Source organism: Panulirus ornatus, chromosome 53, assembly GCF_036320965.1.
Source record: "Panulirus ornatus isolate Po-2019 chromosome 53, ASM3632096v1, whole genome shotgun sequence".
In the NCBI taxonomy this organism is placed as follows: Eukaryota; Metazoa; Arthropoda; class Malacostraca; order Decapoda; family Palinuridae; genus Panulirus; species Panulirus ornatus.
Window position 1 is genome coordinate 17,275,479 of NC_092276.1, and position 26,356 is coordinate 17,301,834.

General features: G+C 40.5%; 1 protein-coding gene across 1 annotated transcript; it reads left to right on the forward strand.

Annotated features, from left to right (window-relative positions):
• Positions 1 to 42: 42 nt before the first annotated feature.
• Positions 43 to 18,700, forward strand: LOC139765274 (uncharacterized). The gene is made up of 4 exons (XM_071692631.1): positions 43 to 1,106; positions 12,688 to 12,756; positions 15,052 to 15,138; positions 17,190 to 18,700. The coding sequence occupies exons 1-4, from the start codon at positions 84 to 86 to the stop codon at positions 17,301 to 17,303; spliced, it is 1,293 nt and encodes a 430-aa protein (XP_071548732.1). The 5' UTR covers positions 43 to 83; the 3' UTR covers positions 17,304 to 18,700.
• Positions 18,701 to 26,356: the final 7,656 nt, after the last annotated feature.

Below are 26,356 nucleotides of genomic sequence, written 5' to 3' on the forward strand. Positions count from 1 at the left end.
ACACACATACGTCTGGTAACGGCCGTACGCGTCAGCCACAAACCTCGTCTCCTCCCGAAAGCGTGCGTCCACCTTTAACGCAAATGTCGGCGTACATAGACGTGCACCACCTCAACATGTCCCTTGTGCTCTTCTGGTACAAGCTGGTGGGTGGGTTGCCGTACATATGGAGGAGCGGCAAGGACGTGAAAGATGGCCCAATGCCCCTAGACGCCTTAGAGAGGATCCGACTCAACATGGGCTGGTGGATCTGGTCTTGGTTCTTCGGTTTCCTCATTATCGCCTACTTCTCCTACGGCGGGATCGGGATCACGGATATCTACTCCGAGTGCGCCACCACCTTCACCGTGATCCTGAGGGTGGAGGACTTCATTGGAATGTGTACTACGATCCTCCTCAGGATCCACATGCTTGGTCAGAAGACAAGGTTAGCCAGGGCTCTGGTTCGAGCCCAGATGCTCTGCGCTGACTATGGTTTTAAGGCCAAACCGTATTATTTAGACAGACATATTGGCATGGTCTTTGGCCATCACCTGATTGGCTTCCTGTGCATCTGGTACGGGAACATTTCCATGGCAATAGCCAATCAGAATCTACCTTACTTCCGGATCGCTGGCATGTTCGAAGCTACAGTGAAACCTCTGGTGTTGAACCTGTCTATGATGATTTACTCCCACCTCATCAACCTCTTGGCCTCCATTTACAGCAACTTCATTGCCACCGTAAATGATGGGAATTTACAGCTGCCGCCCACGCCTCCACACGTCATGGGGTGGACTGTACAGCCTATCACGGACAGCGTCAGCATCCAGGACCTGGAGAAGATACACCCCGACAAGGAGAACTTAAACAACATCAATATCGAGAAGGCCAAGATGCTGCTGACAGACCTCTTCGAATCCCACCAGATGACGAAGCAATACTTCCAGTTCCTGGTGGGGCTGACACTGCTGCACTCCACCGTCAGCAGCATCGTCAGCTGCTTCCTGGCAGCCATCCAAGAAGACCAGAAGTTCCCCGAGCTGATCATCACCTTCGGCCAACTCCTTATGACCTTCTTCCCGGTGTTCTTCCTCACCAACATACCTCGATCTCTCAACCTTAAGGTGATTATCAGTTCGAATAAAGACGTGTGTGTGTGTGTGTGTGCGTGTGTGTGTGTGTGCGTGTGTGTGTGTGTGTGTGTGTGTGTTAATACCTAGTTTTACAGTACGAAGAAAAACTCCTATACTGGTGAGGGCCAAACACCTGCTGAACTTTACTATCAGATATCATAAGTTCTGTATATTACCGTCATTCACTGAGTCTATGCATAACTCATTTCATCTGCCACAACTTTGATAGTATAAGTCGTTCTTCATTTCATGGCTTTCCGAGCAAATTTCTTGTGTATTTCATGTTGTGGTTTTAGGTTCCTCTCTTACTGCATCTTAAGTAGTAGTAATAATAGTGTCATCTGGCAGCTGGTGCGAGGCATCCACCGTCTGAGGCATCACTACCCCCACCACCTGGGTGTGTGTGTGTGTGTTGATATCATCCCGCACGTCCCTAACCCTGGCCCAGGTCGCTGTATTTTCCTCTTTTTGCCCACCCCGTTCGTTGCTGGCAGTCCACTCCACTAACTCGAACTCCTTCCATCGCTAACACAACACATAAACACACACAACGTTTCACCCCCACCTCATATTTTTTTTTCCTTCCATTATGTAAAAAATAATGACAACTTGTGTCAGATTTTTCAGTGTAGAATGACAGACCGTACGGGGAGGGCTGGATGCAGCCACCCTAAAGCAATAATAAAGTGACTAGGATCTACTCTCTTCTTCGGGGTTTATTTCTCGGTTTATTTCTGCAACATTCATGGTCTCACATCTACCCTTCCCTCCGTGGAACACCGTCTCTCCACTTCTGATTCTTTTGAAACCCGGGTATGCATAGCTGCCTCTCCTTGTCTATGTATACAATCATTTCCGTTCTAAGGCTGGCGTTTGTGCCAACAGTAACGTTTAAGACTCCCATTGCCCGACTCATGGGTCGTGAGCCTCCTATATTCTATGTCATCTGGCTCAAGATTCCTTTATCCTCCACATCTTTGTTGTTCCATGTACAAATTTTCGACTCTTTGCCTTCCTGCCACGAACCATTTGGTCACTTGATCAATCCCCTGGCTAACCTAGCCAACCTACAACACACTGCCTTAATTCACCTCTTCCATCTCACTTAGTTTGAAATACATCCATATATATCTGCCAGCTCTTCCCTCTAATTCCATTAGCCTGATTAACAGCACCTTAACTGACTCCAGAGATATTGCTTTGTCTGTATTAAGTTTATTCTACCTTCCTCCTCATCATAATTTGTTTCTCATTTCCTGCTGTGTTATTATACCTTTCTATCGTTGGCTGGTTCTTGTGTCGTCTAGATCCCTGATCTCTGTAGCTTAATACCACATCTAACATTATACTGTCTCTATAACTCCTCGTCAGAGACGTTACCTAACCTTCTGTATCCATTTCCCAGTTTTGTCGCAAGATACTGTTTACTTCAACATAGTTACCAAAACTGAATTTCTCTGAATTTATTTACTCTCTCTCTCTCTCTCTCTCTCTCTCTCTCTCTCTCTCTCTCTCTCTCTCTCTCTCTCTCTCTCTCTCTCTCTCTCTCTCCTGTTGACCTGGCCCTTTTGGGCGAGTCTCACTAAATTCTTGACACTGGGAATAGTTTCCTTATCTATTCCAGTAACACTTGTCTATTGAATGTTGAAAGCCATCTCCTATTATGCTATTTTCCTATTCTTTCTTCCGTCTCCTAAGCTGCATGTGTGAATATTGTTTGTGTTTGTGAAGGTTTACACTAGTGTTGCCCCCGTCAGTTACCCTTACATATATATACCAAGACATCACCCGTCACGTGTGCACATAAGCACACTAAACCGAAAGAATGTGTGCGTTTTTATATGTACATGTGTGTATATAGATGACCCCGTCCGTAGTGCAGTGGTCAGCGGCGCGACCTGTGAAGCCATTGGGGTCTGTGGGTTGGTCTGTGGGTTGGGAGGTGTGAGGAGGCCCGTGTGGTCAGCACCAGCTAATCCATTGGGGTCTGTGGGTTGGTCTGCGGGTTGGGAGGTGTGAGGAGGCCCGTGTGGTCACCACCAGCTATCCCTCACCATGGGCCATCAGCAGACCTTCGCTTCATACCAAACTTTCAGTAATACATCATTAACCCAACACATAACTTCCAGAAGCAGAGACACTTGAGAAAACTGAAAGGAACTGATGTTTGGGGTCTGTTAACAAGCACTTGGGTTAGGAAAGGTTAAATCAAGGATAATGTAAGGACAGGTTTGTGGCAGCCATCTTAGGTAGTTCATAAAATTGTGTATCTTCTTAATAACTATGGGGGGGCGGTATGACCAAGAATGTTATTAATGGCTTTTATCAGCTTATCATTCACCGGCACATGGCTAGATAAGATGGATGAAGGCTGGGCATGTGTGTGTGTACCATATGTGTACTACGGCCAGGGAATTTGACACTGGTGTTGCCTGGTTTCTTGACCTTGTGTTTACGTCCATGTCTTTTCTGTCCAACGACCTATTTGTGGTCAGGTGTGTTGGCCAATATGTACCCCAACTATGCAGTTGGTAAAGCTTCTAGTGCCGGGTCGAAGTACAAAGCGAAACTCCAGCTGGTAAAAAAGGTAAAAAATATAGAGAGCAAAAAAAGAAAAAATACATCAATACGTAGAGATATGGTGAACAGCATTACAGTACGCCATGGTTACGTGGCCACTGCTTGGCTGCTGTTGGAGGAGGACTGTGTGTCAGAAATGAAGCACTAACAAACCATGACACCATAACACATGTAATGATCCATCACCACAAGTTAACTACATGTGGTACATCAGAACTAAGAACTGCTTGGTTGAACCACGCTGAAACGACTGAATGAAACATGGGAGTTGTGAGACTTGCAGTTGCAGGCGATACTTGTATCAATAACCAGATACGTCAGTTTGCAGCAGATGTCGACCTAAAACATTTTGCAAAACTAATGAAATGATTATTGGACTGGGCGACTCGAGCTACCAGCTCCCCAGCGCCATCTGGAATGTCGGTCAGATGGTTGACATGTTTGGTGTGTGGTTTGTATATATATATATATATATATATATATATATATATATATATATATATATATATATATATATATATATATATGAAGTTATGTGTACTGTAAAGATCAAACTAAGTTACACTTCCAGTTCATCATCTTCATAATGCAGCCTTTGAACATTACGACACCACCTTTACCCTCATACTAATAAAAAAAAAAAAAAAAAATGTTCTGTTGCTTCCTTATGGCTAACTCTAGTTCTAAGGTACGACTGCTAATAATAATAATGATAATAATTAATATAATGATATCGTCTGTCTAATCTCTGTCTTTTAACTTATATCATGAACATGTTCTTGCCAGGGTCGCCAAATCCTTCAACAAAATCAAATTCAGTTACGTTATTGATGTATAAGCATTATCTATCAGACCAGCGTCGTAAGTACTTAACAAGAGTCGTTAGCAACAGGCCAGAGTGTCGTAACACACCATCCTCGTCGTAATTATTAAAGCAAGACCGTAAATACCACATTAGTTAGAAGTTTCATATCAGCGTCATATATATATATATATATATATATATATATATATATATATATATATATATATTTTTTTTTTTTTTTTTTTTTTTTTTTCATACTATTCGCCATTTCCCGCGATAGCGAGGTAGCGTTAAGAACAGAGGACTGGGCCTTTGAGGGAATACCCTCACCTGGCCCCCTTCTCTCTTCCTTCTTTTGGAAAAAAAAAAAAAAAAAAAATATATATATATATATATATATATATATATATATATATATATATATATATATATATATATATATTTTTTTTTTTTTTTTTTTTTTATACTTTGTCGCTGTCTCCCGCGTTTGCGAGGTAGCGCAAGGAAACAGACGAAAGAAATGGCCCAACCCCCCCCCATACACATGTACATACACACGTCCACACACGCAAATATACATACCTACACAGCTTTCCATGGTTTACCCCAGACGCTTCACATGCCTTGATTCAATCCACTGACAGCACGTCAACCCCTGTATACCACATGACTCCAATTCACTCTATTTCTTGCCCTCCTTTCACCCTCCTGCATGTTCAGGCCCCGATCACACAAAATCTTTTTCACTCCATCTTTCCACCTCCAATTTGGTCTCCCTCTTCTCCTCGTTCCCTCCACCTCCGACACATATATCCTCTTGGTCAATCTCTCCTCACTCATTCTCTCCATGTGCCCAAACCATTTCAAAACACCCTCTTCTGCTCTCTCAACCACGCTGTTTTTATTTCCACACATCTCTCTTACCCTTACGTTACTTACTCGATCAAACCACCTCACACCACACATTGTCCTCAAACATCTCATTTCCAGCACATCCATCCTCCTGCGCACATCTCTATCCATAGCCCACGCCTCGCAACCATACAACATTGTTGGAACCACTATTCCCTCAAACATACCCATTTTTGCTTTCCGAGATAATGTTCTCGACTTCCACACATTTTTCAAGGCTCCCAAAATTTTCGCCCCCTCCCCCACCCTATGATCCACTTCCGCTTCCCTGGTTCCATCCGCTGACAGATCCACTCCCAGATATCTAAAACACTTCACTTCCTCCAGTTTTTCTCCATTCAAACTCACCTCCCAATTGACTTGACCCTCACCCCTACTGTACCTAATAACCTTGCTCTTATTCACATTTACTCTCAACTTTCTTCTTCCACACACTTTACCAAACTCAGTCACCAGCTTCTGCAGTTTCTCACATGAATCAGCCACCAGCGCTGTATCATCAGCGAACAACAACTGACTCACTTCCCAAGCTCTCTCATCCCCAACAGACTTCATACTTGCCCCTCTTTCCAGGACTCTTGCATTTACCTCCCTTACAACCCCATCCATAAACAAATTAAACAACCATGGAGACATCACACACCCCTGCCGCAAACCTACATTCACTGAGAACCAATCACTTTCCTCTCTTCCTACACGTACACATGCCTTACATCCTCGATAAAAACTTTTCACTGCTTCTAACAACTTGCCTCCAACACCATATATTCTTAATACCTTCCACAGAGCATCTCTATCAACTCTATCATATGCCTTCTCCAGATCCATAAATGCTACATACAAATCCATTTGCTTTTCTAAGTATTTCTCACATACATTCTTCAAAGCAAACACCTGATCCACACATCCTCTACCACTTCTGAAACCGCACTGCTCTTCCCCAATCTGATGCTCTGTACATGCCTTCACCCTCTCAATCAATACCCTCCCATATAATTTACCAGGAATACTCAACAAACTTATACCTCTGTAATTTGAGCACTCACTCTTATCCCCTTTGCCTTTGTACAATGGCACTATGCACGCATTCCGCCAATCCTCAGGCACCTCACCATGAGTCATACATACATTAAATAACCTTACCAACCAGTCAACAATACAGTCACCCCCTTTTTTAATAAATTCCACTGCAATACCATCCAAACCTGCTGCCTTGCCGGCTTTCATCTTCCGCAAAGCTTTTACTACCTCTTCTCTGTTTACCAAATCATTTTCCCTAACCCTCTCACTTTGCACACCACCTCGACCAAAACACCCTATATCTGCCACTCTGTCATCAGACACATTCAACAAATCTTCAAAATACTCATTCCATCTCCTTCTCACATCACCGCTACTTGTTATCACCTCCCCATTTGCGCCCTTCACTGAAGTTCCCATTTGCTCCCTTGTCTTACGCACCCTATTTACCTCCTTCCAGAACATCTTTTTATTCTCCCTAAAATTTACTGATAGTCTCTCACCCCAACTCTCATTTGCCCTTTTTTTCACCTCTTGCACCTTTCTCTTGACCTCCTGTCTCTTTCTTTTATACTTCTCCCACTCAATTGCATTTTTTCCCTGCAAAAATCGTCCAAATGCCTCTCTCTTCTCTTTCACTAATACTCTTACTTCTTCATCCCACCACTCACTACCCTTTCTAAACAGCCCACCTCCCACTCTTCTCATGCCACAAGCATCTTTTGCGCAATCCATCACTGATTCCCTAAATACATCCCATTCCTCCCCCACTCCCCTTACTTCCATTGTTCTCACCTTTTTCCATTCTGTACACAGTCTCTCCTGGTACCTCCCCACACAGGTCTCCTTCCCAAGCTCACTTACTCTCACCACCTTCTTCACCCCAACATTCACTCCTCTTTTCTGAAAACCCATACTAATCTTCACCTTAGCCTCCACAAGATAATGATCAGACATCCCTCCAGTTGCACCTCTCAGCACATTAACATCCAAAAGTCTCTCTTTCGCACGCCTGTCAATTAACACGTAATCCAATAACGCTCTCTGGCCATCTCTCCTACTTACATAAGTATACTTATGTATATCTCGCTTTTTAAACCAGGTATTCCCAATCATCAGTCCTTTTTCAGCACATAAATCTACAAGCTCTTCACCATTTCCATTTACAACACTGAACACCCCATGCATACCAATTATTCCCTCAACTGCCATATTACTCACCTTTGCATTCAAATCACCCATCACTATAACCCGGTCTCGTGCATCAAAACCGCTAACACACTCATTTAGCTGCTCCCAAAACACTTGCCTCTCATGATCTTTCTTCTCATGCCCAGGTGCATATGCACCAATAATCACCCACCTCTCTCCATCAACTTTCAGTTTTACCCATATTAATCGAGAATTTACTTTCTTACATTCTATCACATACTCCCACAACTCCTGTTTCAGGAGTATTGCTACTCCTTCCCTTGCTCTTGTCCTCTCACTAACCCCTGACTTCACTCCCCAGACATTTCCAAACCACTCTTCCCCTTTACCCTTGAGCTTCGTTTCACTCAGAGCCAAAACATCCAGGTTCCTTTCCTCAAACATACTACCTATCTCTCCTTTTTTCACATCTTGGTTACATCCACACACATTTAGGCACCCCACTCTGAGCCTTCGAGGAGGATGATCACTCCCCGCGTGACTCCTTCTTCTGTTTCCCATTTTAGAAAGTTAATACAAGGAGGGGAGGATTTCCGGCCCCCCGCTCCCGTCCCCTCTAGTCGCTTTCTACGACACGCGAGGAATACGTGGGAAGTATTCTTTCACCCCTATCCCCAGGAATAATATACATATATATATACATATACACACACACACACACACACACACATACGCACATACACACACACACACACACACATACATATATATACATATGAAAAATGTAAGAAACAATTTAGAAAACAAACTTTTAGCTTGAAATGAATGAAAAAAATGAATGTCACATAATGGTTCAACCTCTGGCTATGGAAAGGAAATGTACAATTTATTCACACAAACGTCAATATATATATATATATATATATATATATATATATATATATATATATATATACATAATGACTAACCACACGACTGTAACTGACTTGTGTTTTACAAAACTGCTGCAAAATTTTTGGCGTTACAGTAAGTTACATGACATTAGATACAGAAGATACAAAGGACTGTAAGATACTTTCTGTCTTGAAGAAGAAAATTCCTGTTTGGTCGAGAGCAACGTCACACATTGGAATACCACAACGCGCTGCCATGTCGTTGGCTCTCCTACTTTACTATTGTAGTTTTGTTTGTTCACGTGTTTACTGTGTTATATATGAACATCAAACGTGTACCACAATGTTTTATGTTCTCTTAACAACTAACTCCTTTGTTCTTCAAGATGAAGGGGAATATTTTGACGATGATTCATTGAAAAATATAATAAAACCAATATTGAAATCATACCCAGTAATTTTTGTACTTTATGGCATATTCTTCGAGTCAAAATATGAATATCTTCAAGAGTGAAAATGGTAATTTGTACTAAAATATTACCTATACAACAGTAATATAAGAAAGATCAAAGTGTATGGAAGGAAGCCGTGTGCACCAGTTGCTATAGAGAAAAAAAATATCGTACTTTAGAGAGTATTTAACTTTTGGCTGCCTCCTTCTCACTTATTTACGTGGAAGTGAACCTTTTAGAACTACAGTATCTGCATGTAATATAAAATTCATGATCACTGTACACATACCATGTATGTGTGAACCAATGTCTGACGGGTGTGTGTGTGTGTGTGTGTGTGTGTGTGTGTGTGTGAAATGAGGAAAGTAATATTAAGTCTTCATATTTAGCAAAAAACAGAGGCTTTCAGATAGACCACTGGGTCCTTTCGAGGCTGTTTTTCATGGAATAAACCAGGAGCACCGAGGTTAGTGTAGTAAGAGCAAAGTAATCAAAGACTGAAGGAGAAATGCCAGTAAACTATACATGTAATCAAGGAAGCATTGATAATGTTAGTGGTGGCTTTAACGCGCAATATGAATGAATATAATACAGTTTTCAACTCCTCTAATTGGTCAATCATTCCTATAGGTTAACAATCATGCTGAACAATATTTTGTCGTATTTGGAGTAAAACTGTTGACCCAACACTGAGTTTGTATCTATTGTTAAGTGAAATCATTCGTATATAGTCTTAAGTAGCTACTTAAATGAAGATTAATGAGGCATAGCATCATTCTATCAAATCACTTCTTAACCTTATGTTTTCTAAGTAAGTCGTTTAGCTAACTGCCAGTACAGGAATGGTCGTTAACTCTCTCTCTCTCTCTCTCTCTCTCTCTCTCTCTCTCTCTCTCTCTCTCTCTCTCTCTCTCTCTCTCTCTCTCTCTCTCTCTCTCTCTCTCCATTATATGGTTTGGGTTCACAGAAGAAAATGACCCAAAATTAAGCACAATTCAAGGTGACGCAATAGCAAATATTACTCGCTCATATTATTTCCTTCAACACATTTCAATACCTTTTCCTCTACCAGTCGTTCTTACTACTTCTATACATCGCTTCCATGGCTTTAAACCATCGAGTTTAAAAGATAACTCCATTTCAGGAACCATTATATATATATATATTTTTTTATGGAGAGAAGACATTACCGAGAGCTGACCTTGTTATTAGGAACAGACATGGAGTTAATCACTTGTATTTCAGATGGAATTGCGTGATTGGCCAAAAAGTAACAACCCTGGCCAGGACAATCGTCCAGGTTTCTATGGATGTAATAAGACGACCCAAAGAACAATCTATCGTATTTTGTTGTACAACCATCTACCAATCTAACGACCGTATGAATTAAAAGCAAAACGAAATCGTAGTTTGTGCAGTTACCAATGTATCGGCTAAAGTTGACACACGCATCCACTCTCTCTCTCTCTGTGTGTCTGTGTGTCCCTGGTTATCGTTAACGGATGCGACCAGATATTAATGCTTACATGTTTAACTTTCTGTTTAGGTCGACATTTTACCCGATTATCGTTTATTGATTCCATAATCTATCTGTCAAGGGAATATCATGTTAGGCATCAGATGAACCAAGTGAATATCGTATACAACTGTCTCAAATATCATTATATCGTCATTCCCCCACAAGGTCTATCGATATTCTAAATCGTAAATATTTTAGTAATCAGTTGGTGGACATTAATCATGTACCATCCAATTTGAAGCTATATGGATTACTAATCTGTACAGTAACCCACACTTGTCTAGGGGATTTAATTTGAAGATGAAGCATACAAGTGTTTCGTGGCCTTAACCAGGCATTTATGGATCTAGACCAAGATAGAAAGATGTACATCAGTTACATGTGATGAATTACTGTTAGGCGATATCAGGGTTGTCGGGCAGTGCTAGCAGCACTTACCCTCACACAAGATGCTATAAACCTCACACTGGCTGCACGCAGGGGCCCCATTGGCCTCACGCTGGCTATACGCAGGGACCTCATTGGCCTCACGCTGGCTATACGCAGGGACCTCATTGGCCTCACGCTGGCTATACGCAGGGACCTCATTGGCCTCACGCTGGCTATACGCAGGCGCCCAATTGGCCTCACACTGGCTATACGGAGGGACCCCATTGGCCTCACGCTGGCTATACGCAGGTGCCCCCATTGGCCTCACGCTGGCTATACGCAGGGACCTCATTGGCCTCACGCTGGCTATACGCAGGGACCTCATTGGCCTCACGCTGGCTATATGCAGGGACCTCATTGACCTCACACTGGCTATACGCAGGGGCCTCATTGAGCCCACGATTGTAGAACACAGAGACATCATTAGGTTTACGGTAGCAGCACAGTGACAGAATCAGTGTCATGCCAGCAGTACATAATAACACTACTGTCCTCACTCAGGCTAGCAGCTACAAGAAACCATTATGATCATTCCATTGCATAAAGACGTAATGTTTCCCCCTCAACGTAAGAGCCAGTGTTGAGAATGGAAACTTAACTTTCGCGTTGACTTTTTTTTCCGTAAACTTTCTCTTTAAGCCCATTTCCATCATACCATTATAGCTATGAAATATAATTATACCATGTGGAGACTTCTTCCCTCACACGTGAAGCAATACCCACTCGTCTCAATGGTGCTTGTATTTCTCACTGTCTCGACTGTGAATCTAAATTTCAACATATATAAGGATCAGTTGACTGGCTGCATTGATACAATGTGTTGATGCAGCCATCATACTTCACCTTCCCATCATACCTCACCTTCCCATCATACTTCACCTTCCCATCATACCTCACCTTCCCATCATACTCCACCTTCCCATCATACTCCACCTTCCCATCATACCTCACCTTCCCATCATACTTCACCTTCCCATCATACCTCACCTTCCCATCATACTTCACCTTCCCATCATACCTCACCTTCCCATCATACTTCACCTTCCCATCATACCTCACCTTCCCATCATACTTCACCTTCCCATCATACTCCACCTTCCCATCATACTTCACCTTCCCATCATACTCCACCTTCCCATCATACTCCACCTTCCCATCATACTTCACCTTCCCATCATACTTCACCTTCCCATCATACTTCACCTTCCCATCATACTTCACCTTCCCATCATACTTCACCTTCCCATCATACTCCACCTTCCCATCATACTTCACCTTCCCATCATACTTCACCTTCCCATCATACTCCACCTTCCCATCATACTCCACCTTCCCATCATACTTCACCTTCCCATCATACTTCACCTTCCCATCATACTTCACCTTCCCATCATACTTCACCTTCCCATCATACTCCACCTTCCCATCATACTCCACCTTCCCATCATACTCCACCTTCCCATCATACTTCACCTTCCCATCATACTTCACCTTCCCATCATACTTCACCTTCCCATCATACTTCACCTTCCCATCATACTCCACCTTCCCATCATACTCCACCTTCCCATCATACTTCACCGTCCCATCATACTTCACCTTCCCATCATACTTCACCTTCCCTACACTCAGCTGGGCTAACCCCCAACTCATACCATTCCCCACACCTCCCACCTGGCCGCCTGCCTTCCTCACCCTGATCTACCCTGTCTAACTCTGATCTACCCTGTCTAACTCTGATCTACCCTGTCTAACGTTGTATCATGTCTCCTGTGTACAGTTTTTAATCAACCTCCTATTGTACCAACAGAGAGAGGAACTACGATTGACCCTGAAGAGGTTGCGTCATCAGAAAGGGAATCGCAACGTCAAGGAAAAGGTTGGTAACAATGTTGTTCATATAATGATACTTTAACCTGGCGTGAAAAAATTGTACCACCTTATTCCCTGCGTGTCGTAGAAGGCGAGTAAAGGGAGCGGGGGATAAGGGCTGGAAACCCTCCCCTTCTTGTATTTCAGTTTCTAAAAGAGGAAATGGGGTCAAGCGAAGAGTGCTCCTCCTCCTCCATGGTTCAGACTGGGGGTGTGTGGATGTGTGTGGATGTAACCAAGATGAGAAGAAACGAGAGATGTGTATTATGTTTGAGGAAAGAAACCCGGATGTTCTGGCTCTGAGTGAAACGAAGCTCAAGGGTAAAGGGGAAGAGTGGTTTGGGAACTTCTTGAGGGCTAAAGAGGAGTTGTTGGAGTATGTGATAGTGTAAGAAAGTAAATTTTAGATTGATGTGGGTTAAACTTAAAGTGGATGGTGAGAGATGGATGATTATTGGTGCTTATGCACCTGGCCATGAGGAGAAATCATGAGAGGCAAGTGTTGTGGGAGCAGCTGAGTGAGTGTGTTAGCAGTTTTGATGCACGAGACCGGGTTACAGTGATGGGTGATTTGAATGCGAAGGTTAGTATTGTGGAAGTTAAGGGTATAACTAGTTTACATGGGGTATTTAGTATTGTGAATAGAAATGGTGAAGAGCTTGTGGTTTTGTGTGCTGACAAAAGACTGTTGAATGGGAATGCCTGGTTTGAAAAGAAAGATATGCACAAGAATATGTATGTGAGGAGAGACGGTCAAAGAGTATTATTAGATTACGTGTTGATTGACAGGCGTGTAAAAGAGAGACTTTTGGATGCAAATGTGCTAAGAGGAGCAGCTGTTGGGATGTCTGATCACTTTCTTGTGGAGGTGAGGGTGAAGATTTGTAGAGGTTTTCAAAACAGAAGAGAACATTTTGGAGAGAGGAGAGTGGTGAGAGTGAGTGAGCTTGGAAAGGAGACTTGTTTGAAGAAATACCAAGAGAGATTGAATGTAGAATGGCAAAAGGTGAGAGCAAATGAAGTGAGAGGAGAAGGTGAGGAATGGGAGGTATTAAGAGAAGCAGTGATGGCGTCTGCACGAGATGCATTTGGCATGAGTAAGGGGGAAGGTGGGCAGATTAGAAAGGATAGTGAGTGGTGGGACGAAGTAAAGTTGCTACTGAAAGAGAATAGAGAGGCGTTTGGAAGGAGCGCAAATGAATGGGAGAAGTATAAGAGAAAGCAGCAAGAGGTCAAGAGGAAGATGGAAGGGTTGAAAAGAAGGCAGAGGTGAGTTGGGGTGAGAGTGTCACTAAACTTTAGGGAGAATGAAAGTGTACCCTATCAAGCCATTCCTCATGATGGTCTCATGACTGACATTGATTTTATTGATGACCCACCAACCTACTGTGACTTACAAGTGAGCACCAGTGTCATTGGTCACAGCATAATACCCAGGGTCATACCATCATGCTCAAGGACCATCATGCTCAAGGACCATCATGTTCAAGGACCATCATGCTCAAGGACCATCATGCTCAAGGACCATCATTCTCAAGGATCATATTGTCACTTACAAGAGGTTCATTTCTCGGTGCACAATATCCCTTCTGTATAATTTAATACTGTCACCTTTGCTGACTCCATGACCTTCCTGACCTATGGTGTCCCTATTCACCCACTCCCCACACACCCCCATCGATACATCCACTCCCTACGACACTTCCCTACACCCACTCCTTACCCACTGTCATATAAAATTGGCATCTTAACCAGCATCAACAAAGAAATGGCTTTTACCAGTGAATAACCTTGCTTAAATGTCACTACACCATTTTCCTTTTTCAAGATCTAATGCTTAAATTTCACTGAACCATTTTCATTTTTCAGAATCTAATCCTAGTCAACCATATATTTCAGATATTAGGAAACTTTTCCCATCCAAACTTTTCACTAAAATTCCCATAGCATTATGCTTCCTACATACAACATAGTAATTCTTCCCATCTTTATTTCCTGCCAGCAGTTAAGCCAGAGGGAGAAGTGGTAAGGATCTACCTTTTCCTCTTCTCTCCACTTTCCACCACAATTCAGGTACAGCAAGGAAATAACCTCATCATGGACCATCAGGTCTTATATCTGTCTTGCTGATGTACCCCTGTGATGACCCCATTACCAAGGATGACCCTATAACCTATGCTGACTCCAGTAACTCATAATAATATTAGTGACCCCTTGTGAACCCTGATACTCCATCATGATGAATCATGATTTTAACTAATAACCTATAATGAACCCTAATGACCTGTGATGACCCTGGCAGATTGGAGATTTACTGGAGTTACTTGAGGAGGACCCAGGCTTTGACATGGGCGGGTTCTTCATCCTAGGCCGGACACGGATGGTTGCTGTAAGTACCCATACACTTTGTTCATGTACAACTCAAAACTATAGCCCACCAAAGGTCATGGCAGCAGTCACTCAGTAGCCAGCTTGAGTCTGTGTAAATCTGAGTGATTGGTTGGGAACAACTTGTCTCTCCTCCACAGTAAAACTGACTCTGTTGTTTGCATCAGAAGAAATATTATATGAGTGTGATTGGTTACAGGTTAACTGTTATGACAACAGCATTGAGTTTAAGCAGGGAGTAACGTATTTAGGTGCAACTTTGGATCAGTCCCTTTAGGAATAATGTTGCTGACAAGATTGTTTCTGAATGTCCTACAAACAAAAAAAATTTCTTTGTTTCTGCTTTTGTTTAGTGTCAGTTTGATTGTTACTCTTGCCTCTTATTGTTCTTTGGATTCATTAAGAGGTCAGTCTTGCTTGCAAGAAATAAAGATATCAGATTCATGTTGGGTCAACCCTAAACAACACACACTGGGTAAGAAGAGTTTTAGAAAGTTGGTATGTTAACAGTAGAGTGGTAATCAGTTGTAACTGTTTCATATGTAAAATATGTACAATGGAAATGCTCTAAACTAACCAAAGAATCTATTTTGAATTTTGTCACGTGGTTACAATACATAAATAGCAGATCTTGACATGTTGCCAGAATTAATGTATTTGTGGAAAAAGTCAGTTTCATTAATGCTTGATTATGAAATAGCATAACTTTGTTGTTAGATATTCTTAGTCCAAAACAACATGGTAAGGATTATTTTGTCACAAGTTCTAATCAGTAGTTAAGGCAATGCTATCTACTACTAATTTTACTTATTTCTATTTTTTTATTCTTTTTTTCTACGTTAATCAATTATTTCATATGTCAGCCAGAGTTCTTTTGTAATTTCATAAAAAGACCACGGTGGAAATATGTTTTAAATGTGTTTTGGCTTATCCTCAGCAGTGTTTTTATGTATCATTCTAAATGTAATTTAATTCCCAAATAAATCAAATCAAATCTCAACCATTTACCCAGATAATCATCACACCTAATATTTTCATATTTTTTACACCCAGTAATCCATCCAACCTCCTCCACACCAATGAAGTTGATTTAGATCATATTGCATCTATGTACTTTCTACAACCTGCATCACTGTACTGACACCTGACAGGATCATTTCATACAAAGGAATCCTGCATTAAGGTTTTCTAAGCCTTTCAAACTTCAAGCAGTCACACATTTCAGCTGCTTTCATGTATCTTCATGCAATCCATCTTTCCAAAGGATTTTACTCCCATGTGAGTCTCAGTAACTTTATTCGGACTTAACATAAAATTTTCCTCACAATGAGCGAAAAGGCAAGAGCTCTCTTTACATTTCCTCTCATTGATTTGCCATTTCTCATTAATGCTCTCTCCATTTCCTGAGAAAAGTATTGACTTGGAGGAATTCAAGAATTGTTTTGAGAAGGATATATATATATGGTTTATGGCATTCTTTCTCACAGTTTGCTTCAAAGTAAACATCAAAATAGCTTATGGACTTTAATGCAAATCCACAGGACTTTAAGTGCCCACTAAATGTCTATTTGGTATAAAATCTTTGTTTAAAGAGCAAATTTCTTTGTGGCTATTGAAATTACAGTAATTAAGAATTGGGTTTGTGTCCCTGTTGCAATTCATTACAGTATCGAAGCTTACAATAAGTAAAGTAAAGTGAAAAGAGCACCCTATTACTGAGATGATTGGAAGCGTGTTATAATTAATGTTACAATGAGTGAAGTATTTTTATATTCAACATCAGCCACTGTTAAGGTTATAGTTATTTAAGTACTGATATCAAGCTTACAGTGAGTTCTAATATCACTAAGTTCATCATGTCTGAAGCTAACAGTAAATGAAGTTGTCACTGTTAAGGCTAATTTGAGCACTGATTTTACCAGGGTTATTGTCAAGCTAAGTAAGGTACTGTTACTGTTAAGCTTATAGGGAATAAAGTATTGTACCATGCTTTCAGCTTACAGAAGCACTACACTGTTACTGTTAAGCTTACAAATATCACTGTCTCATCAGATCCTGAGCTTTGTGGCAACATACCTGGTGATCCTACTACAGTTCCGGGTCACAGAATCCACTTCGGAGAGTGTAGTGTGCAATGAGACCAGCGATGCTCTCCCTGGCAAATAAGCACCTCTCCTGGAGTGCTAAAGGGTAATAGCTTATTATCATCCAAAAGAGTCAGTTCACAAAATGTGTAGTAAAGAAATTCTAGGGAGTCACAGAATGAGAAGGCTACGCAATGGTATAGGAATTAACTGCAGATGAAGTCATGTTTTTTAGGTTTTTTAGTTCCAGTGGTCTTTGCATATAAATCCTCAAAATACTAGCCATACAATGACAATTAATGACCTTGTTTCACAGGAAATTTTCCACATTTAACTTCTAGCACAAATGTTATCTCTATGAGAAACAGTATGATGATATTTATTTACAATTATAAAATCAGGTTAGCATAGTTTTAATTACTGTACCACCTTTTAAGGCTAAGCCTGCAAAAAGTAAATCTTTTATGTGTCCAGAGGATGTGTTTGTGCTATTCATTGATTTCTAAAATTATCCCACCAGGTGTGTCTTGTCTTCAGTGATGTATTTCTCTCACCCATTAATGCCAATGTCCCAAATCAACACAACTGTATTTGCCCTTCTAAATACAGTACTCATGCATCCAGTCATCTGGACACAAACCAAGGAATGTCTAGATATTCCTTGACGCAGACATATTTATAAAATACTTAAAAGTCATATATAGACACTAACCAGTGTCACTACAGAATTAGTTATGAGACCCCCCACCTTCTCAATGTACTCTTTTACTTGCACAGTATCCAACATGGCACAAGCATGACAACTTAATCTCAGCCATCTCTAGTGGAAGACACAGGGTAAAAAAAGAAAAAGAAAAAAGAAATCAGTGTGAGCTTCTCAGGTGTCTGCAGACCTGATTCTTAAAATGCAGAATTGGCAGACCTGACTCTAAAAACGTAGAAAGGTTACATCAAGAGAAATAGATGAAAGATTCACTGTAACAGCATAACAGGAAGTATCATGACAGCTAGTCTTTGCACTGGTGGTCTCTGCACAAAACTATGGGAAACAGCCTTAGTAGCAGGGACACATGCAGACATTTCATGGGAGAACAGGCCAATATATTATCTGCTGAACAGGGAAAGAGCCTCAGTGTCAAGCAGATAGAGGGGTGGTTGCATTTTGGGATCTGGGAAGAAAGAAAACCACTCACATATTCCTTGCATGTCATAGAAGGCAAATAAGTAAGGCAGAATCAGGAATCTAGAAGTCCCCCCTTGTTGTATGTTTTTGTCTAAAAGTTGGATATTAATGATGATAATGACAATAATACCCTTAGGGTAGGGAAGAAAAAGACTTCAATCTCTGTATTCCCTGAGTGTCATAGGAGACCACAGGCGGTGGGAGTGGGGGACTAAAAACCCTCCTCCTTGTATTTCCATTTATAAATGATGGAACAGAAGCTCAGCAGGAAGTGCTCATTCTCCTTGAAGGCTAAGGTCGGGTGTCTAAATGAGTGTGGGGGTAACTATGACAAGAGGAGAGAAGGTAGCATTTTTGAGGAAAGAAACTTGGATACTGTGGCTCTAAGTGAAACAAAGCTCAAGAGTAAAGGGGAAGAGGTTCAGTAATGTCTTGGGAATAAATTCAAGGCTTGATGAGGAGGACAAGACATAAGGAAGGAGTAGCGCTACTCCTGAAGCAGAAGTTGTGGGAGTTTGTGAAGCAGTGTAAGGAAGTAAATTCTAGACTGATGTGGGTGAAACTGAAAACAGATGGTGAGAGATGGGTGATTACTGGTGCTTATGCACACGGACATGATGAGAAAGATCATGAGAGGCAAGTGTTTAGGAAGCAGGTTAGTGAGTGTCAGCTGTTTTGATGTAAGAGACCACATGTTAGTGATAGGTGATTCGAATGCAATGATGAGTAATATGGTAGTTCAGGGTATAATTGGAGGGCATAGGGTATTCATTATGAAAGGAAATGGTGAACAGCATGTGGACTTGTGTGCTGAAAAAGGACTGATGATTGGAAATACCTGGTTAAAAAGAGAGGCAAACACAAGTATATCTGTTTGAGTAAAAGATGGTTAGAGGTAATTATTGGATTACATATCAATTGATAAGCATGTAAATGAGAGACTTTTGGATGTAAATATGCTGAGAGGGCCAGCTCATGGGATATTTGATCACTATCTTGTGGAGGCAAATGTGAAGATTTCTAGAGGTTTTTGAAAAAGAGGAAATAATATTGGTGAGAAGAGAGTGGTGAGAGTAGCTGAGTTTTGAAAAGAGACTTGTGTGAAGCAGTACCAGGAGAAATTGAGTGTAGATTGGCAAAAGGTAAGAGTAAATGAACCAAGAGGAGCGAGTGAGGAATGGGAGGTATTTAGGGAAGCACTGCTGGCATGTGCAAGAGATTCATGTGGAATGCGAAAGGTGGGAGGTAGGCAGGTTAAAAAGGGTAGTTAGTGGTGGTATGAAGAAGTGAAAAAGAGGACAAATGAGAATTGGGGTGAAAAGTATCAGTAAGATGTTTTAGAAGGTCAATAATATGTAGAAACAAGAAAATAAATGGGAACATAAGTGAATGGGGCAAAAGGGGAAGTAATACAAGGAAGTGATGAAGTGAGGGAGGAGATAGGATGAGGATTTTGAAGGATTGTTGAATGTGTTTGATGATAGGATGGCAGATGTAGGGTGTTTAGGATTGGTTGGTATGTACTGTGAGAGAATCAGGAAGAGTGTTAAGTGAAGTCAGAGGAGGTGGTGAAAGCCTTATGTAAGGTGAAATGTGGTAAGGTGGCTGAAGTAGATGGTATTGGAGCTGAATTCACTAAGAAAGGGGTGACTGTGTTGTTGACTGGTTGGTAAGGATTAGAAGAATGCGTGCATAGCGCCATTGTATAAAGGCAAGAAGGATAAGTTTGTTGAGTGTACCTGGTAAGTTATATGGAAGGGTAGTGATTGAAAAGGAAAAAGTACGTACAGAGCATAATATTGGGGAGGAGAAGTGTGGTTTCAGAAGTGGTAGAGGATGTGCAGCTCAGATGTTTGCTTTAAAGAATATGTGTGAGAAATACTTGGAGAAACAGATGGATTTGTATGTGGCATATGGATGGGTTGGTGAGGGAGGTAAATGAGAGAGGTTTGGAGAGAGGAACAAGTTTGCTGGTTGCTGAGGATGAGATGGTCTGGGAAGTGAGTCAGTTTGTTTGCTGATGATACAGCACTGGTGGCAGAATCAAGTGAGAGATTGCAGAAGTTGGTGACAGAGTTTGGAAGAGTGTGCAAGAGGAGAAAGTTGAGAGTAAATGTAAATAAAAGCAAGGTTATTAGGTTTAGCTGTGAGTTTGAATGGAGAAAACTAGGAGGAAGTGGAGTGTTTTAGATACTTGGGAGTAGACATGTCAGTGAATGGAACTATGGAAGCAGAAGTGAGTCATCATTGGATAGGTGAGAGAATGAAGGCTCTGGTAGCACTGAGGAATATTTGAAAAGAGAGAACATTATCTGTGAGGGCAAAAAATGAGTTTGTTTGAAGGTATAGTAGTCCCATCAATGATATTTGAATGCGAGGCATGTGTTATAGATAAGGGTGTGCAGAGGAGGGTGGAAGTGTTGGAAATGAGATGTTTAAGGACATGTTGTGCAAAGTAGTTTGATGGAGTAAGTTATGAATGTTTGTGAGATAACTGAAGAGGGTGCGCTGAAATGTTTTAGACATATGGAGAGGAAGAGTGAGGAATGATTGACAAAGAAGATATATGTGTTAAAAGTGGAGGGAGCAAGGAAAGCAGGGAGACCAAAATGAAGATGGTAGGATGGAATGAAAAAGAGTTTTTAGAGATCAGGTGAAAGGCATGCAAGGGATAGAGTAAATTGGAACAATGTGGTACATTGTGGCAGAAGTGCTCTCAATGGACTGAACCAGGGCACATGAAATATCCAAGGTAAACAATGGAAAGGTCTGTGGGTTCTGGCTTTGGATTATAAGCTGTATGTCTTTGGTGCATTACAAATGACACCTGGAGAATGGATCTAAGTGGATGTGGCCTATCTTCTTCTGTTCCTGGCACTACCTCACTAACACAGGATCAATTATTAAAGATAATACAAAAACAATTTATCATTTCTATAGCAAATGACAGTTCTCTTCAAACTAACTGCCACAGCTTCTTTCTATTCTTTTACATAGATTCATAATTGTGCATAATTTGGTTTTCAGGGTAACTTTTGAATCCTGAAATGTTAGTACAGTACATCAGAAAGTTTGTGAGACCATACACTTGACATCAGCCTTCCCGACAGAAAGTATCTAAAAGTACAAAAGATCCTTTCAAGTGCTCATCTCTAGTTACTCATATTAACAAAAGGACAGTGATTAACTATTCCTTTGGTATCCTCAAGTGGGAGTGGTTGGTTTACTTTTGTAAGGAAGGAAGGATCTGTATGGTTTTAACATACTGGTTTTAATTATTGCTGCCATCAAACTTCACCTGTTTGAGGTTGCATCATCAGTGAAAAGTCACCTTCGGTGAGGCTGTGTTAGGGAGAGTACACTCTCATCAAGAATTTCTTTCTCTGAAAAAGTCTATAACCTCCATTCTACTGGAATTAACACAACCTTAGCCTGTAGAAACCCCTGGAAAGGAGGGATCTCTCCTAGAAAGGGCCCCAGGGGCCCTTTCTAGGAGAGATCCCTCCTATTGATAATAAACTGCCAACAAATGATACTGTAATTATTGCAGAAATAATTTTTTACCTGTCTAACCTAGTCACTGCCATCAAATTATATACTTCTGCTTGAAACCAACTTCAAAATGATAACCCTAATTGCCAGTGTCAAATGGCAGAAAAATTGTAAGGAGTAAATTCATGGAAGTTTAGCTTATTCATGGATGATAAGTGATGGTGTAATCATATTAAGAATAAACCATTATATATAAAGCAAAGTGGGCAATGTAGGGTTGCTGGCTTATGTGCTTTGGTTATAGGGTGGGGAGAAGGCATCATGTATTAGGACACATACTCCACGACACCTGTGTAAAACCCTGCTTGACTGTCATGGGATACCTCATCGGTTTGCAATATTTATATCAATTTACCAGGCAGTTAGAGATATAGTAATATCTTTGCTGGCATTTTAGTTCATTACAAATTTCTCCTTTCCTTGTAATAAACATGTTCTCAGTATTAAAGTTGACATTATTGTGAGTTTACATGATCCATCAAATGAGCTTCCTCCCTATCCAATCCCAGTATGTAAGCCACTGCAAAAGTGATTTAATTTTTTGTAAGAAAGTGGACCTAAATACTAATCTTATAGCAGTGCCTAGATTCCCTAGCAAAGCTCACTCTGGGAATAGGATGTAGGTGGCATACAATGCACTCATAATCTGTTGCCTTTCAGAAACCACAGAAGATTGGTTAAAGAAGCTCATTCATCAGGTCACTTTACATACAGTTACATAATTTGTAAGCACTGAATTTCTTTTCCGAAATGCTCTCCCAAGTTAATTTCAAACTGCTTGTGGCTCTTTTGCTGATGCTAGTCATGACTGTATGTATCAAACACAAATAGCATATTTCTAACTTTCAATTTTCTTACCATTCAATTCTATATCAACCATAAAATGTTTTTTATCCATTTACTAATTTACAGCTCATCAAAGGTGACTTCTTATTTGTGGTGTTACCAAACACAGGTAGAGTCCAGTACTCCACTGCATTGTCATTAGGAGCAAAATAAGAATGGGTAGAAATACTGTTTGGAAAAGTATCAAAAACAACTGTATTAAGCTCATAGCCAATGGAAAATTTTCTCCAACTGAGCTGACCTTCATAGGTCAGGATATATCTTAAAGGTATAAGTCAGGTTAAGTTCCAGGTTAATACTTCTTATGGGAGGATAACTCACACAAAATCTACCCTATATTTATGGGTCTTATGCCATTCAGTTCATCAGTTATTGGGAAACCACTGTGTAGAATACTTTACATCTGAATGGACCCACAAGGCAGAGGGTATGTAATGCCACACCCAACCTGGTGCCACTTTCTTAGGGACCTGTCTAATGATCAGTTATATGTATGATAATGTTTCAGAATTCATAAATCAAAATATTCAAAATAATGAACACAATCATAACTAAACACCAATAGAAGTTTTTACACTTCTTTGATAGTTATGGTCTTTATCATTCTTGTAAAAAGTTTATACATATGAACTTTCGGAGAAAAACTGTTTTTTATTCGTGCTTGTTTGCCATTTCCCATGTCAGCAAGGTAGCACTAGGAACAGAAAAAGAAAGACCACATTCACTCATGTGCAGTGCACAACCAGCCCCCATAGACACAGCCACTTCATGTGCTGTGGTTTAGTCAACCAACAGCGCGTTGACCCTTGTGTACCGAATTAGTCCATTGCATGCCTTTCACCCTCCTACATGTTCAGGCCCCAATCACTCAATAACCTTTTCACTCAATCCCTCCATCTCCAATTTGGTTTCCTCCTTTTTATGACAAGTAATTTGCTTTTATGACAAAACTGAGGTGATTAATCATCTCTTGAGTTATGTAACTGATGAATCATTTACATGATTAAAAGAAGAGCACTGATTATAAGCCCAGAAACACACCAAGACAATTGTATAAGAAAATGTAATGAATTCCAAACTTATGAATAGTACATTTTTGTTATGAGATGTCAGAAAACTGCAAGAATAATATTTCACATAGAAAATGTTGATTAAACATGTCAAGAAATATGATTGCTCCACAGCAGTGATACTGATTTTTGTCTTACGATGTACAACACTATGACTCTTAATGAAAGCAAGGGAAGAAATCTATAAGTATGTCAAAATCAATGTAAAAGATTTTTTGGCTCATTACTTTGGGACCCTGAGATATGCGAAGCCTGTCAGTATGTCACACAAATTGCACTGCCATATGGGTTAGGTTAAATGCACCTTCGTTTGACCATGGTGTGACCCCCGACAGTGGATAGTTGGACAATGATGACAATGACAATGATGTTACATGCTCTGCATGTAACACAAAAAGTGTTTTCTCCATCCCTACCTGGCAGCCTGCTACACTTTCTTAGAATTTATAGTTTTTTCATACTTGATCACAGTTTCCTACATTAGTGAGGTAGTGCCAGGAACAGATGGAGAAAGGCCACATCCACTCACATCCATTCTCTAGCTGTCATTGTAATGCATTGAAACCACAGCTCCCTGTCCACAACCAGTCTCCAAAGATTTTTCCATATTGGAAGCACACCAACTACATTATACCACATCATTCCAATTTACTCTGTACTACACACACCTTTCAACCTCCTGCATGGTTAAGCCCCGATCACTCATAGTATCAGAGATTTCATAGTATCCTTCAAGTATAGTATTTCTGCCTCCCCTTTCTACTTTTCCATAAGCCATCACCTCTGAGCACAACCCATGTTCTCTTCATATGGATTTCTTGAGCAAGACAGTTGGCAAATGTTTATACAGAAGATGCTAAACATACAGTTGGAACACTTTACTATTTTCATTTTAGTGTAGCTGTTGTATGTCTGATACCTGTGAGTGCAGGGCAGATCACTGGCAAAGGTCCCTGGGAACACAAACCACCCGGTTCTGAATGCAGGAAAACCTTTCAAAACACTGTATCAGTAAAACATGCACATTCATCAACTCCACCTTGTGTTATGCATATTTTATCTTCATTTTATTAAAGCATCCTCCTGTTATCACATAGAGACATGTTCCTATAAAGTCATCACCATCTTTGCTCCACCAGTATCAAAATTCATTACAAGATGCAGCAATTAGGCACCAATACATTGATATTCGGACTCCTTTTGATTGTGTGTATGAAGCACACATACACATATATGGTTATCAACATTTCTTTTTTGTACCTGTTTGCTGTTTCTTGCCTGAACAAGAAAATATCAAGAATAGATGACTGAACCTTTGAGGAAAAATTATCTCAGCTGCTTCCTCTGCTCTTACCTTTGGAAAAGGTATAAAATATAATGCATGAAAAAAGAAGGCAGCATTAAAGTATGTAGATCCATGAACTTAGTGATCTTTCCACCACCACCTGAAGTTTGGGAAGTCTGTTGAATATTGTCCTCATTACCTGCGATATGGCAACATTTGTCAAAACAGAAAATTCTGTGAAAGATATTGGTAACCCTTGTGCTCCACCCTCTACCTTTTAATAACTGTCAGTCAACCCCATCCCACTCCATGGACATCTAAAGCCTTCATTACCTTGTTTGAGAACAATACATTTTTCAGGATGCTGTCATTGAATATCATCTTAATTACATCGTGACAGTGTAGTATTTTATATTGGTTGTATCTAAAGGTGCTTCAGGTACTCAAGCAAAGTGTAATTCATACATATAATTACACGAGGGGGAAATTTTATGGGGAACACCCTCCCCTCACCCTCCCCCTTCATAACATGGGTTTTAATGATTCATCTTGATGTAATTTTTATTTGCGAAAAGTTGTCCAGGAGAGTAACTCCTTCATAAGTTAAAGCCTTGCTGAACTAATGTCTGATTATACCAATAACAGCACTTCTCTTATGACTATGAGCTTTGGTTAAGATGAACAAATTGGTAGCGTGGGCTCAGTTTACACCTAAGCTAATGTTCCAATAACATTAAGGAAGTAAAAATTTAAAGTTAGCCTTGATACTTTTCCCAAAAGGTAACCCAAATCCCCTTTTCATTTGATTTGTTAATAATCAAACCCTTCAACAGCATTGTTACTAAAATCCATTATACATTCTTTGTGCAATGGATTTTCAAATATCCTAAAAATAATCTGAAATTTTGATATCAGGATTAAAGAAAACATGATTTTCTGAGTAAAATCATATACAGCTCAGTATAATGAAAAAAATCATTCTATGTGCTGCATACCCTTAAAATTATGTTGTTATGCTGCCAAGCACACAAGGCAAACCAGGAATACTGTCAGGTACATGTACTGTGTGGTATCCATGAGTGTTTTTGTCTCAACTTTCTGTGGATTTTCAGCAATAATATTTATTCTACTGTAAGAGTTTTTCAGCCTTGACAAATTAGCATATGAGAGTAAAAATCTCATACAGGCCTCCTTAACAC